This window comes from Neopelma chrysocephalum, unplaced genomic scaffold (assembly GCF_003984885.1).
Source record: "Neopelma chrysocephalum unplaced genomic scaffold, ASM398488v2 Primary Assembly neopelma1_105, whole genome shotgun sequence".
In the NCBI taxonomy this organism is placed as follows: Eukaryota; Metazoa; Chordata; class Aves; order Passeriformes; family Pipridae; genus Neopelma; species Neopelma chrysocephalum.
In genome coordinates, this window is record NW_020897769.1 from 1499621 (window position 1) to 1515689 (window position 16069).

General features: G+C 43.2%; 2 protein-coding genes across 6 annotated transcripts in view; both read left to right on the forward strand.

The window, feature by feature from the left end:
* Positions 1-1856, forward strand: part of LOC113973726 (protein fantom-like) — a 47958-nt gene extending 46102 nt beyond the window's left edge. For 3 of the 4 annotated variants that reach the window (XM_027696204.1, XM_027696209.1, XM_027696205.1), the window contains one exon: positions 781-1855. In XM_027696204.1, coding sequence (XP_027552005.1) covers positions 781-890 — 110 coding nt within the window. In that variant the 3' untranslated portion in view covers positions 891-1855. Of the gene's footprint in view, positions 1-780 lie in introns of all 4 variants that reach the window. The other variant, XM_027696206.1, reaches the window with a different exon arrangement.
* Positions 1857-8092: 6236 nt separating this feature from the next.
* On the forward strand, positions 8093-14517 carry SERTM2 (serine rich and transmembrane domain containing 2). Of its 2 annotated transcripts, none has more exons than XM_027696210.1 (2): positions 8093-8437; positions 11739-14517. In XM_027696210.1, the coding sequence occupies exon 2, from the start codon at positions 12330-12332 to the stop codon at positions 12606-12608; it is 279 nt and encodes a 92-aa protein (XP_027552011.1). In that variant the 5' UTR covers positions 8093-8437; positions 11739-12329; the 3' UTR covers positions 12609-14517. The 2 variants fall into 2 exon arrangements, with proteins under 2 accessions (XP_027552011.1, XP_027552012.1); XM_027696211.1 differs by having other exon boundaries at positions 12113-14517.
* The last annotated feature ends 1552 nt before the right edge of the window (positions 14518-16069 follow it).

Consider the following 16069-nt stretch of genomic DNA (forward strand, 5'->3'; position numbering starts at 1 on the left):
AGGGTGGCACTGAGGGCCCTGCACAGCACAGGGTGGCACTGAAGGCCGTGCAGCCGGGCTGTCAGCCCGGGCAGACCTGCCCACACCACACCCCTGCAGCCTGTGATGGCTCCAGCCCCCCTCCCTCTGGCCTGCAAGGCACTGACCACATGTCCTGCCTGGGAGGGAAAACTGAATTCCAGAATTACAAGAGACTCCCTGTGAGCTTTCTCTCTTCCTCTCCTCTTGTTGGTAACTATTTTTTCTCTCCTTCTCTCTTTCTTCCTTCGTTCTTTCTTTACTCTTTTAATCTGTTTTTTGTTTTACTCTTTTCCTTCTCTTGGGGTAACTTAAAACCAATGAATTGTGTTTTACTAAAGCTGGTATATTATTGTTTGTAGTGGGTGTTTTTTGTGGAATGGGTCTTTGTGCTAGGTGTTTTAGTGAATGCTTCTCTTGGTTGTACTTTATTCCTGTAAAACCTTTTGCAAAAATTATTTTTCTTATTTTTCTCACTAAATTAAAAGAATTTCTCTTAGAGTGTGTGGCTCTTCCTCCAGATGCAAATTCAAGGTTATAATGAACCAAAAGACATTTAAAACCTCTTAAATAAAATGTAACCACTCTGGGCAGCTTATGGCTGTGGAGGTCTTTGTCCAAATTGAGAACATGTCTTCATCTGTGAAAAGTAAAGCAATAAAGCAACTTTTGTCATTAACAGCCTAAAAATAAAAAGAGAGATCAGTCTTCTGTTCAAAAGGAAGGGTTGTTCAATAAGCTTTTTGTCCCATCTCTTCACAGAACAGTGGCTTCCCAGACTACTTGATTCTCGAGACCAAAGGCAAATGTATTTTGTGGCACATAGGCTGGAAGGGGGACCAAAACTGGCTATTAATAATCACACACATTAGTTAAGCACAAGTCACACAGTGACATTTATTCTTTGATTCCTCAGAAAAGAACAATAATTAAGTGGAACTGGCCAGTGAGCTTGTTCTGTTAGTGACCCCAGAGGCTGGGGAAGAGGGACCTTGTGACTGCTGTTAGACAAACAAAGGCATCAAAAGGAAACACCCCTGGCTTTACCATAAATGTGTTGCAACCGCTGCCACAGCTCAGCCTGAAGTTCTGCCTGGGCTGACATCGTGTCTTCTGCTCTTGGATGAAAACAGCAGATGCTAAAAGCTGTTGTATAAAGAAGCCTCTGGTGAAATGAAATGGGAACTCAGACACTATGCAGTTGTTCTTCTCATGTTTTCATTCTGTCCACTCTCCTCTACAGCAGTCTCAAAGTGCCAGTTGGGGATTGAGTTTGGAACTGAAGCTCAAGAACCATCTACTCAGAATTCACTGATTATGTTGTTTCCTGTTACTGTATCTGACACAAGTGACAAGAGTAGCGTTTTTTACATCCCCTGAATCACAAAGGATTTCAAAATTGGTTTATGTGACATGACTCTCTTCCTGCTCCCTCGCTACAGTAGCATAAATTGGGATACCATTGCACAGGGCCAGGGCAAAGCCTGGGATTTGTGTCAGTAAGTGGCAGATATTAAAGCACAAATGCTTTGGGGCAGAAGCCAGAGCAGTGCTTAGGAAGTCATGGCAAGAGAGGGATCCCTGCTGTTGAGAAGGGTCACTCCTGGGAAGTGGATTAAAGAGAAATACCTGAATGGCTGTTTTATGATGCAAAAGAACAAAGTGTAGATATTTTTCTCTCTGATGTTCTGGACCATTTCAGTGACAAACACCAATGGGTTCTCATGGCCACCCACAGGTTAAATCAAATGAAGTCCTATTCCCAAACACATCTGTGATGCAGACATGCATCCCAGGAAGCACTATGTCCCCCTGACCCAATTCCCATGCAGACAGAGGCCATCAGGCACATCTTTACCATAAGATGAATTTTCCTGTGTTGTACAAGTAACCACAGACAGCCACCCAAAGGCAAGGGGGCTGAGCAACACTGACTCCACACACTCTTTCAGACTCATCACTTGAGCAAGGGCACATTGAAGAAGGTTTCAGGAGCTCTGATGCACACAGGTGCAGCATAATCTGAACCCTTGGAAGATTTAATTCAGTGCCATTTTAGTACCACAACATGGGCTTTTATATCACTTGTGAGATTTTTTTTTTCTTTTTAGCTTAAACTATGATAAGTCTTTTAGTACAACTGGCAGCAGCTCAGGATTCCTGTGCTGTGCTCCCCTGGATAGAACAGATACATCCAAACAGATGGTTTCCTCAAAATTGCATCTAGTACTGTTTTTAAGTCTTCTGCTGTGAAGATTTCAACCGTGTTTCCTCCAAACAGGTTTAGAAAGAGCTCATCCAATTCTGCATGGACATGCTGATATCTGAAATGTTACAGTGTGTGGGTGAGCAGAGCTCATATTTTGTAAATGAGAACAAGAAAAGATATTTTCCTCTCTAAGAATGGAATTGAAACAATCCAAATAAATAAAAATTGGTGTAATGTGGTCATCACCAATTTTTTTTCCTTTTGGTATAAATTGTCGTAATTGTTATTTACTGATAGCAATTGAAGAACTGATCCCCCTCGACACAGGCACAAGCCCATATGTTAACTGTGGATCATGCAAATAATGTGGCATCAGAAGCTGCAAAGAAGGGTTTAATTGTTTTGCAGCTCACATTCCCCATGCTCTACCCACTGTTTGTTCAGCTTCACAGTCTGGAGGGGAGGATTTGGTTAGAATCCAAGGAATATCTGTTCATATTGTAAAGATTCTGGAAATTATGCCTAATGGGTCCCCAGTAGTGAGTTAGTCAATACCTGTGCCTATAAATGCTGAGCTCAGACCAAAATGCCACCCTGCAGATCAGTGAACTCCAGCTTCAGGACAGTTCTGCTCAGGAATTACCCATCAACATTGTGGTCACAAGTGCTGCCCGGCAAGTTCAGGTGGTACCTTTGACTGTAACAGAAGGAAAGACACATGTTTTAACATGTGTGACTGTATCTGAGACCTTCCTCACATCATCTGCGCTGTGAAAAGCACCTTTCAGGAATCACATCTAGGCCTTAGCCCTACAAGCTGTTCCTGCAGGCAGAAATCTGTGAGGAGCCCACGGGAGTCCAGGGCTCTTTGCTCACAGCCAGGCCCAGCTCTGGGTGGGCTGAGATGGGCTTGGTGGTGACAGGGGTGCCCAATGCCTTGAGGCTGCCCCAGGCACCGACCCACGGACCAAGACAAAGTAACACTGAAGGCAATGCCTTCCACAGTGGGAAAATGAGGTGGGAATGAAAAATGAACAAGTACATTTTTGGCCTCAAAAGAGTCTCAAAAGAAAGCAGATAGCACCAAACCACAAAACATGCACATTTCATACATTTACAGCCCTCAGGTGTTGGTTTTGATACTGAGGTCCATGCAAAGTGTCCCCTGGGACACCAGTCCTGCCATGCAGATAGGAAGAAGAAAAGTTCCATGGGTGACCCAATTCCCAACAAATGCTGCGTTGTCTCCATGGATTATTTGTCTGTCATGCAGAGAAACAACCTGGTCTCCTGGAAGCCAGTCTGCTTTGCTTTCCTGTTGCTACAATGAGGCCCAGTTGTTGGTATTTATTGTGCACCCTCATCAGTCACATCACAATCCCCTGGTGAAGGGAGACAAGCTGGATGGGAGGGTTAGAAACAAGCACTCATTTGAAGTGACTAAACCATAGTGGCTCACTCATGTGAGCATCCCTCAGGTTGTATCTTAGCAACTGGCCAGCCAAAACCAGAGGATCAGCACATCTGAAATCATCTCCAGAATTACCTGAAACTCTTTGGTTAATAATTCATGCTGAACTCCCCCAAAACAGGCACTGCTTCATGAGAAAAAATAATATTCTACCCCATGGGCTGGAGAACACAATCCCGTGTTTAAAATCCTGTGTTTTAAATTCAATCCCTGCCTCATTGTTCAACCAATTTTTGCCAAGGTCCACAAGGACCTGTGTGGGACCTTGATGAGCATGGCTGACACGTACTTGTCCTTTGGATCCTGGTGGAATCTGCTTTTTAGATACCCCTTGCTCCAAGGGTTATCCACAGTACCAGCTGGCCCTACCTGAGCTAACACTCATTGACTTACCTGGAGCACTGCAAGTCCCTTCTGTGAGTCGTGTTAATGCCATTTTGGGAACATGCAATGGCTTCTCCACAAGCTCACTCATGAAAATGAAGCTCAGGATTGTTTCAGACAGAATTCTGTGCAGAACAATACAGCCCTTCACTGACAACAGTAAATCAAATTAGAAATGTTCCTAAAAATTAGCAGTAACATCAGACTAGGCTGAATTTTTTCAGTTATCTGTGGGAGACTAAGTTTCTATAAATAAACTGAAGCATGTTTTTGATGAAGGAAGTTCAAAACAAAGCCAAATTGTCAAAATAGCCAAGAGCTTTTCAAAGCAACAAAACTCTTTTAGTCCAAACACAGGAGCATTTTCAGACACACTGAGCTGGACAAAACAAGATTGTGTGGGAATGCACAGAGGGAAAGGCCCTGGGTGTTGCTGCAGCAGTGAGCACATGACCACATGCCTTTGGTAGCACTTTGCACTGACAGATTGTTTAGGAGGGGGGAGATACTAAAAATTTTTCCCTTTTCATGAGAAAGAAATGAGACAGGGAGAAGTCAGTACATTTGGTTGGGGCTCTCAGTGGCCTAAGCAAGGAACAAGCTCCAGGCAATTTTGTTTGCTTTCAAGGTTGCCATCCCCTTGACTGTGGTATTTCTCCCTTAAGGTTGGTGGCAGCTGGACCTATTTCACACAAATCTGAATGAGCAATAAATATTTCAAAGTCCATTCATTAGAGACTCCTGATTCAAAATCTACTGAAATATGACTTTTTTTATGTGTTTCACAAACCTGTTTGTGGTACAGATCATCTGCCACTCAGTGCTGTGGCTATAAAGTCAAAATGTTAAAACAAAAACATATTTACAACCACTGTCTCTGTCAAGACAAACAGCACTAAGGGTTGCCCTTGTTTCAGCAGCTCTTCCACAGTGACTTATCCATGTTGTTCCCAGCACTTGCACAGTTCTGGGTGGAGATTAGGAACCATCCTGGGCTTTGGAAGCACAACTCCCCCAGGCAAACAGCTCAGGCAGGTCCAGTTATCCAACCCTCCTCATGGCAGCAAGGGGCCTCTAAGCAGCTCCGTGGGTGGCCAGGGCAGGGCTGGGGAAGAGGGAAAGGTAAAAGGCAGGTTTTTTCCTGTGTAACATGTATAATATCAGCTGGGCACCTCAGGACTTGGACCTTGTGGCCTCCAATACCGAAAACTCATCCGCTGTCTCTTCTCCCCACCAAGCTGGGGCTCTTTCTTGAGTTCAATATTTAGCATCTGCATCAGAAAACGAGACTTCTGCTCAGCCCTGACCCTCCCACACACCAACAGCCCCAAAATCATGGAAGGTCTTTAGAACTGAGGGCTTGAGGAAACCATTGCAGGATGTGTCTCCTCTGAAAGGGATGGGGGGGAGAGGAGAGCACAGCTATTTTTCCATTCACTGCAGTTGCTGTGCAAGCAATTTCTAAGACCCAAAGTATGCATTTACTATGTTCACAGGATTCATGAATTTGGATAGCAGAAGAATCCCTGTAGAAACACACAGATTATACTCACAATCAATCATTCAGAGATCTTGTTTGCTTTTTGTTAAATCCAAATTTCACTCTAAGACCTGTGGGGGATCATCATGAGAAAGATGTGTAAAATGATCTGATAGAAAGCTTGAGACACAGGTCAAATAATGCAAAGGAAAGAACCCAACAAGCTCCCAGGGCTGTTGCCCCCAAATTCTTAATGGTTGGTTAAAAAAATTATATTCACTGGGTTCGTATCTCTGAGTATCTCCAAGGGAATTTGTACACTCTCATTTTATGTAGCACAAATTTGTCATTGATTGTCCCAAAAATTACATATTACTCAACAATTCAGGAATTCAGCAATCATTCAGTCAAGTATTCATCAGCCTCAGCTGGTATAAATTGTGGCAGTATTTAAAATTCATCTGTCTTTATTATACCCTGCTACAAAGGAAACAAGAAATCTAAGTGTATCCATCCAGCAAGCAGCAGCTTGGTCCTATAAAAGGGAAAGATAATTTACTGTAAAATGAACAAAGGGTGAAAAAAGATGAGCAGAGAAGCTGAATTGCATGGACAGGGAGAGAGAGCCTTTCACTTCAGCACTGCTCATTAGCATTATATAGAAAGCAGAGATGCTGGATTTCAACAGCATCTCTTCTGGTCTCATTTTCAACACTCTCATCTTCAACATGTGTCTTCTGGTTCTCATAATTCATCCAGCAACATAATTCCTGGTCAAACAGAGCTCTCACTTGCTTCTTTTTAAATACAAGGACATGTAAAAGGGTTTTGAGGTGCTGTCAGGTAGTTTGTTGGTAAAGCAGTAACTGTACCAATTCCAGGGGGAGAAATGCACTCTTTTATTATTGTACTTTCATTCCTATGTGCCCAGCAGGGAATGGTGGCATACACTGCAATATTGGGGAAATATGATATTGCACCCGATATCACAACAAAAGAAATGTGAGATAACATCAGCAATCAAATCTGCCTTTTAAGTCTTGGTTTTCAGAGGGTTCATCCCATCACAGAAGCATAAAGGGATTGGGTTTTTTCCAGGGACTATGTTTTATTTATCTAAATAGTGCCACATTAATAATACACTGTGTTTGTGAACTCCAGAGAATGATGAGCCCTTAGAGAGATGCATTTATACCACAGCCCTCCATCCCAAGAGGATGAAAGAGCTGTGCAGCTCTGGGTTTCATTACCCTTTGGCCCCTCTGCTCAGGCTGTGGTCCTGAGGAACCAGAGAGGGAAAGCTATTCTGAGGAGACAGTTTGGAGATTAAATGTCTCTATTTTGTCACTGAGAAAGCTGCAGAGAGAAAATGAACTCATCTTTCTGAAACCCCGGTGGGACCCACTTTTCAGAGGGGAAGTTTCCAAGTGCCCCAAAAACAGGCCATGAAAGACAAGCTGGGAACTGCCACAAGCCAACTGTCCAGTGTGGGCCTGTGGGTCAGGTTCACCCCGTGAGGTGCCTTCAGCCAATCTGCCTTCTTGGGCACAGGGACATGAAATACAGCTGCTCACAACTGTACAGAGCTCAGTGCTTGGACTGTACACTGCAGCTACTGCACCCCTGTGCTGGTCACCTCCTCTGCTGGTGACACCTCGGGACTGCTGCAATCCATCCAAACTAACATCTGTCCCCGGCAGAATGAACCACCCTGCAGAAAGCAAAGGAAATCTTATTCCCCATTTCCTTTCTGAAACGTGCACACAACTAAAATTATGTTGATTTGTTGATACAGTTTATCCTAATTTGTATAGTAACAGGAACAGGATCACCAAAAGTCCTCACTTTGTCAGCTGCAGGGAGTGAAGAAACGCAGGTGAAAAGGTGTGGCCATTGGAGGGAACAGTGTGGTTTGGGTTCTCACCCAACCATGAGAACCCAAACCTCATTCTGCCTCATTTCTGTGGTGCCTTGTAGGTAGATTTGTGCTTCACACATTCATAAATTAGCAAAAATACTTTTTGTCCACAACACCGCAAAGTTGGGTTTGTGCTTATTCATGCAAAGTTTCAAACTACTCAGGGGAGAGAGGACCTGTGAACTTAACACAAACCACCAAAACCACCCAAACCACCAAACAGCAAGCACAGGGACAAGAACACCTCAAAAGCTCCAACGCCAAAGAGCAATGTTTGGGGACTATCCCCAGCCGAAAAGTGACACTTGTCCACGTTCCAGACAGGAACCCAGCTGGGAGCCCTCACCAGGCAAACCTTCCCAAGAGGCACAAAACAAAAAACCCTTTGCATCTTCCAGAAAAGGAGCGAAACTGCTAACCCATCCTCTGGGCTCCTCAGTGAGCAGGCAGCCCTGCCTCGTTCACCACTCGCAAGCACGAAAGAGTTAAGACGAACCTGGCACAAACTTTGCTGCGAGCTGAGCTCACAGCCTCCCTCTCCCTTCCCTCCTCGCCTGCTGCAGCGCTGGAGTTTTATTCATCGGCTCCTCTCTGCCCGCTGCCGAACGCTGCTGAGGGAGGGGACCGGCTGCTTCCACCGGAGCAGTGAAGCTCCTGGAGTGAAGGCTCCTCGCCCCTTCTCCTGTTGCCTGCGAAGGAAGGACATCAGCAGTGATGCTGTTCTGTTGACATCCCAGGATAGGGAGTAAGAGCCATTGCTGCCGGCAAGCCATGTGAATTCAAGAGCAGAGGAGAAGGAAGTGCACTATCCTGACTCCAGCTATAAGACAGATAATCTTTGCTGCACAATTCCCACTAGCTGGAATGTGGGATGTTCCTAGATAAATCACCAGCAAGCTCCTGGTCTGAATCACGGACTCTCGTGCCTTGTCCCAACACCACTGCCTGCTCTGAAAGGTAACTATGCTTTATTCCCTTCTCTCCCTATGCACTGCCACAGCTCAGACACTCTCATAGCCTTCACTTCAGCATGAGAACAAAAAATACTGCCCACCACTAAAAGAAGAGATACCACTCTACCCCCCCACCACTTTCCTCTCCCTCAGATCCTCCCTGGAAAAAATGCAAACCGTGGATGGATTGGTACTTTTGATGTTTTGCTTGCATTTCTTCAGTGCTGGTATTTTTCTGTAAAGGTGACCTGGACAGAACACACCTGGTTCTGAGTGTTCAAAACCAAACTGTTCTGTACTTGCCAGCCAGTTCAGTTCACTTTAAATTAAGGGAAAGGGGAAGCTACACAAGCTATTTTTCTATTTTGTCCCACTTACCTGTTTGTAAGAGTCAGAGTATTGTGTGGAAAAGCAAAAGAGAACTCCAGAAAGCTGCCTGCACTTTCAGAGGTGCCGTGCTGGCAAGTGGCACTTACACCCAATGTGGGAGTGGAAGGAAGCGAGTGGGCAAGACAGGACATTTACTGCAGTTGCAGGATCAATTTGTACTCTCTGTCTGCATTGTTTTGGGGGAAAATCTTTCTTTCTCTCTGCTCCCCTGTGACCTACAAGAATGCAGAGTACAGCCATGAGGGTTCATAAAAACTCCACAAACCTGAAGCTACCCACACCCTGATAGCTGCAGTGAGGGGCTGGTAAATTCAGCACCCATTAAGTTTTGGCTGATGAAATTCCTGTCTCAGTGACACACTCTGAGAAGAAACCTTTCTGTTCTTGTGTATGAGGCTTCTATTTTCATTGCAGATTTTTATTAAATTAAATATGTCGTGTTTGGGTTTTTTTAATCCCTAATTAAAAATAACAACAAACTGATAAAAAGAAGTGTCTGCTTGGAATCAATGTGTACCCACTGAGCACCAGCGATCACTAATGGTGCCCGGCCCCTCTCAGAACTGGAGTGCTGTCCAGCCAGAGAATGATTAAATCTTGATGAACAACTGAGATCAGAGGGAATGTGGGCTCTTGTTATGCTGCTCTGCTGTATAACAAACTTCCATTTAGTTCCTCTGTCCATGGACTTGAGGGCTTCTCATGGTAACCAGTGAGATTTTGCCTCCCATAATCTGAGTCATACAGTTATAGTGCTGACCTGCTTCATACACAGTTTTTCAGAATTACTCTGTACCACTTATTTTTACATCACTCTGGTCTCTACAGTCTTCAAGACTCTATTCCTTAAAAGGGGTTGTGCAAAACTAAATCTACTGGATATCCAAAGAAATGTGCCAATGAGATAATTGGTAGATTGAAAAGCAAAAATCTTTGGGGTTGTCTGGAGCTACTGAATTATTTCTGGCTCATTTCTGGAAAAGATTAGTTCATTTTACAGTTTTCAATAGTCTGAATAGTTGATTGCTCCTGACAAATCTATAGTTGCAATTAAAAAAAAACCCAAACTGTGCCAACTCCCCATTGCTAATACTTCTTACTATTAATCTGCTCCTTTCATCAATAAATGCCCAGCTGAGCTTTGCTAATTCAACATCTTGGTTTGTAGTAAATTACTGAACTTCAGAATAATGTCCTTAGCATTCTGCAGTCTAATTTTATGAAGCATGTAAAGCCATTAGACTCTCTGCTCCTTAAGGAGAGAAACTAGCTCTGGCTTTTGCCTTCAGTAACAGAGCAGATGGGATGGGCAAAGGCATTGCTCTGTACTTTACCTCACACAAGTGTCAGATTCCAGACTGATTGCATTTCATTATCAATAGAGAAATCATATCATAAAGACAGAGGTCTAAGTCAGCCAGTTACCTTCACACCCTCTATTTCCCACCTGGTGTACAGCATGAGAATATTCTTCATGGGGGAAGAATTTCCATTTATAGATTGGAAGTGTGAAAACCACAGTTACTGCCCTGTAATTGAGAGCAAAAGTGCCTGGCTGCCCCCCAGCCTTCACCTTCATGCCCCATGTCTCTGCACCAGCACGAAACCTGCTGCCAGAATAACTGGCTCCACAGGGCTCGGGTCAGCTCCTGGAGAAATACTAAGCAACCTTTTCCTGCTGTGCTTTGCCCACACCCTCCTACACACAGCACAGCTCAGAATCCACTAGGCACGCAGGGGCTGCAAAAGTCAAATCTCCAATCTGTTTTTTCAATCAGCAAATTGGCCCAGCTTATTACTAAGGAGGATCTGGTCCAATATTCCCTAAAGGGGATCACTGTTCTCTCAGATGCTTTGGTACCAAAGAAGGTACTGTGGGAGCTGGAAGTTAAAGTGTAGAGCAGCCCCCACACCCCTTCTCCAAAAACTCAGCTCATCAGATGTTTCCCCATCACATGAGCCAAAGCTGGTCTGTCTTGCTTGTAATAAAAGCCTGCATATCAGCTCCTTGATGACTCCAGATTTCAACCACCTCTCTCTGAAGAACAGCAAGGGGTTGTTCCCATTGGTGCATAGGGAGAACATAACCAAACATTGTCAATAAATCAGCTATATTTTACAAACGGAAGGCCCATGAAAGTCAAAATGTTTTGCAATATGTCTTCAAGGTGAAAATTTAAATGTCAGAACCTTTATCATTTTAACCTAATGTTTCACTTTAATCTGACTAGCATAGTGTAATACTATGTCAATATTACTCTACTTGCATCTCATGTAGGTGTATAGGTAGTGAACATTTTAAATTACTGCATCAGTTTGTTTCAGTGCTATCATTTTTGTTTCAGCTAAAACCAAGATTCTTAGGAGAACAGAACGTGATGCTTTTGGATGCACCACTTACAGTGAAATTTCAGCATTTTTATTTTCTGTTTCCAGCCATAAGAATTGAAATTGCTAAAATGTTAAGATTCCTCCCATTTCTAGTAAGTTCTGCTGCCAAGAGGTGAGTGAAGTGTCATATCCTGCAGCAGTGTTGCTGCAGTGGGATAGGTAGGGCTCTGGATACCTGCCAGGTGCATCCGGCCCCAGAAAAAAAGGCTCCTGATAAACAATAAATGAGACACAGTGAAAAACACTGATTGGATTCGTATCTTCCCTTTCTCTGTGACATCTAATTCCACAGACTGTGGGGCCTTCTCTTACCCGTAAGTAACGTGAGTGTTACCAGAGGAGACCTTAATAATTAGATTGGCATGATCTTGTTCTAAAGTTAAATAGTGTTTCTCCTGATTTCAATGTCTCACAGGAGCATGACAAGGGTTTTCTTATCTATTTGTTCTAAAGATACCACATACAGACTAAGCTATTTTGGTACCTGGCTTCATTTCTCTCTCTCTCATTTTTTTTCATTTTAGAAAGCTGACTTTTTGACTGTTCATAATGAGGAACTCAAAACTCCATGCTCTTTAAGCAAGGATCATTAGCCCAGGATTAGGAGAGAAGACATCCCTCAGCAATCTGGCAAAGCAGAAAACAACCCTCCCCAGCTCACACAAGGATAAACCACCTGCTGTGGGAGAAGGTGGCGGAAAGCTCATTGTGCAATTTGTTTGGAAAACAACACCAAAGCTGAGCAAACCTTTGCAGCTCAGTTTGAGAGAAGGACCAAAGCTTTTCACCTACCAAAGAAGCTGACCTACCAAAAGAAGGACCAAAACATTTTTAGCACAAAATAAAAGCCAGGGGGAAGTGTAGAACACGAGTCTAATGCTTGTTATCATTGTGACAGCAACTTGCAAAATGATTTGCAAAGCCCTGTCCCGTGCAGCGTGAACCAGCAGCCTTGACAGCAAGAGGAGAGAGCACCTCTTGCTGAAGCCATTGTGACATCTGTCCTAAGTTGCCTCTCCTGACATCCTTTGTGGGTCTGGTGAGGGAAGACAGGAAATCGAAGGTATGTAGGGAAAATGGACCAAAGCTGACCAACCCCCAGGCCCCAGAGAGCAATGACTGAGACCTATTTAAAATTCCGTGGAAACCTGACTGGCCGTGTCCACCTTCCAACTCTGGCTACCCAAGTAGACACAACAGCAGATAAATATTCCGGCCTCTATGTGTACGTGGGATTGTTCCTGACACTCCTGGCTATCCTCCTCATCTTGCTTTTCTCCATGCTCCTGCGCCTGAAGCACGTTGTTTCCCCACTCGCCGTGTCTCCAGAGGGCACTGAGAACGCTCAGCAGTTCACAGATGTGGAAATGCACAGCAGGATTCCAACCACATAGAGACCCCAAAGCAAGGAGGAGGGTTCTGTGCTTGTGAAACGTGTTTTGTTCAGCAAAACGTGGTGGAAAGAATCTGTGGCTGCCTATTGAGCCCTGCAACTTCTTGCACAACCATCACTAGCAGCACAGAGCATCTGGAAAGTGTCATGACTCTCAGGCTGGCTGGCTGTTAACACTACAGCTAACGTGTGTGCAACACCCTCAATAAAATTTACATTACAGAAACCTGCTGCTGTCAGGAAAGAGTCATATCGCTCTAAAAACCTTGCAGAAATCATGAAGACCACAATTATAACAGCCAAAAACCCAGAGAGACATATAGCAGAATGTGTCCTGGAGCCTGGATTTGCTGACACCTCTCTCTGCTCTTAAATATCTTGTGAAAGGAGTTGAATCAACAAAGTTGAGTTGTGTAAGTGGGAAGAACCCACAGGGCACACACAGAAATTATCAGTGGCTTGAATATTCTCAGGCATTTCTCCCATTCAAGAAGGAAAACTTTAAATTGCTTTTTTTCCCACTGGAATGGCAATTACACAATGGAGTTTTGGAAGTAAACAAATGTCTCATCACCTGCTGAAACTACTGCTTTTTGACACTAAAAGCCATACAGTGAATAGTTGCATGCTAGATATCAAAAAGAAACAGAACTTTAAAAGAGGAAAGAAAATAAAGCCAAAATGTAAGCAAGGTTTAAAGTAAAAAGAAAGCATCAGCAGGAAATGAGCAGCAGGAGAGAAAAAATGTTAAGACACTACCTCTTCCTTTATCCTTCATCACATTAACTGAGCTGAATACAAACATGTTTATGCCTTTCAGCTTCCCCAGTAACACTCAGTAATTAAAATGCAATGTAATGTTTTGGAGTCAAATGGACATCACTCTCATAACAGACTCAAGTTCATAATAACATGTTGTTTCAGATCCATATTGGGTTTTCTTCCTCAAAAGACAGACCAGTTCTTCCAAAGCTCTTTCATTTGTTTTCCTCCAAATAACACTGAGGAAATGCCAGGGCCTGGCACTGCAATAATGAATAATGTGAACAACTCTGGACATAGACTAAGAGGGAATATGCAAATGGAAAGTAAACTCACTGAGCACTAAAATATAGGATTGGATTCAAATATCCTGGTGGAATTTCCTGGAGGAAAGAAATGTTTACTTACATTTATGAAGCAACAATCTGACCCAGTCTTCTTACCTATGAATGATGTCGAGAGAGATAGGCTTTGCTTCTGTATATGGGAAAGATGGCATCAGATATGGGATATTTGATGGTATATGGGATATCCCAGTGGTCCTGGGAGCACCACTTCTTCTTACAGAAAAAACTTGAGCGACATTGTTTCAGCTACATCTCTAAAGGGCAGAAATTTTACACAGCTTATCCTCTTTATTACAATCTAATTTTAGTTCAGCAATAAAACCCCCTGGATGCTTTCCACATGTATATACACTTATTTGCTAATTCTTCTCTCTCCAAGGGCTTGGAAAGTGTAAACACTTGACACAAAAACCAGTGTAAAATTAAGGAAGACACTGACTGTCACGTGGACTTGTGATAGTAACACAAATGTGTTTCTCAAATGCTTTGTGTACAACAGGTTCTTTGTTTACCTTCAGAGGTGTGCACCTGGTGAGCTGTCTGGACTGGGAATATGGCTTTTACAGCTGACTCTGTGTGTGGGGGAGCAGAATGACAAGTAACATCCATACTGGACACACTTGGTCCTTGGGCAGGACTAGTGTTATTTCTGACTGATGTATGTAGTATGAAACTATTTAAAATTTGCTTCCTTATATTGAATAAGTCTCTTTATACTCCATTAATCTCCACATAAATCGGTTTAATCTGTGAATCATAGAATCACTGAATGGTTTGGGTTAGAAGGGACCTTAAAGCTCATCTTGTGCCACCCTCTGCCATGAGCAGGGACACCTTCCACTAGACCAGGTGGCTCTGAGCCCCATCCAGCCTGGCCTTGAACAATGAACTAGAACAGTGACTGTGTAAGGGAATTCAACAAACAACACACTCCCAGCAGTATCTCCCCAGGCCATGCTTGACTGTGTTTCCCTGCAAAAATGGCAGGAGGCAGGCTGCCCTCCAATTTTCTGCCATGGGGACAATACTGGGCAGAATGGTGCCTTCACACACCACCTGAAGGTTGGCTCCTCGAGGAGTGCTACTCTCAGAACTGTACAAGAGGCAAAATTCTTTGTGATGATCTGGATATTAATCCAACGAAGACAGACGGATACCGAGTTAGTGAGTGACATTTAAATTTAACAAAAATCTATGCAGATCAAGTTGGCTTGGTATGTGTCATTCATTGAGCCATCATAAGGCAGCCTAGCCCAGCCTCAACATCTGACTTGCCATCTAAAACTCTTCCATTTTCTTGATATGCCATTCAAAAGCTACAACTTCCCTAGACCATAAATGTTCTAATATACTAAATCAGCAACTAAATCACATTAGCCTTCCAGCACAACTACCTGTAGAAAAGCCTTGTATCCAAGAGGCTGCAGAACAGACAACTTTTATTGACATAAAATCTCAGACCTACTAATGGAAAATGAAATTATCAGAATCTGAGCCAGAACCCAAATTCTGATTGCTCTGATCTCAGCCAAAATGCCTCCCAAGGTAGGTGTCAAGACTGAGCTTCTTTCCTTCATACTAAAGAATGTTAATTCAGAAGAGTCTTACATTTTAAAACTTATTCAGTAAATATACTGTAAATAAATGAGCAATCACTTTATATATCATTACATTATACCAGATACCATCTTTGGGCAGACTGTATTGCTATAAAATACTGTTATGGAAGGTACCATATCTTCTAATAAAAAAATGACAAGTTTTCCTTTCTATAGCTTCATTTCACACAAAGTATCTGTCCCACTTGACACTTCTACACACCAAGTGGCACTCAGAGTGCCTCATTTGTCTGTACAATGCCAGGAAATTTCAAAACCTTTCCCACTAAAAAACAGAAGAATGCCTTTCCCCCTTTTCATTCTCATTTGTAACGTCCCAGATCCGAGGGATGTCTCTGAGAAAAAACTGGATCTTGGACAACTGCAGGTCCCACATCCAAACCCCTCCCTCCAGCAGTCTGTTTCCTTCCCACTTGTCCCTCTGCTATAGAAAATGGGTTTACAAAAATAAAAGAGGCATACTCTATCAATGATGATGCCTTAAACCCTAATGGTTTTTTATTTTTCTAATTTTGTAAGCCTTATAAGTTTTATAGGTAATAGAAGTAGATTTTAGAAACAACCCCTTTCTCCCTCTCCCCGTAGTACCCCTTAGTTTATACATTCCTTAATCCTCTTACTCCATTCCATACCCCCCATATCAACCCTATTCCTGTATCCAGTAGAAAATGTTTAGTCTCTTGTCAAGGTAAGCCTGTCTTGTTTGGGGAACGCTTGTATCTTGGCCTAAACCG

Excerpts from the sequence above, each read along its gene's own strand:
- SERTM2 (XM_027696210.1), top strand. The coding sequence starts at position 12,330 with ATGACTGAGACCTATTTAAAATTCCGTGGAAACCTGACTGGCCGTGTC.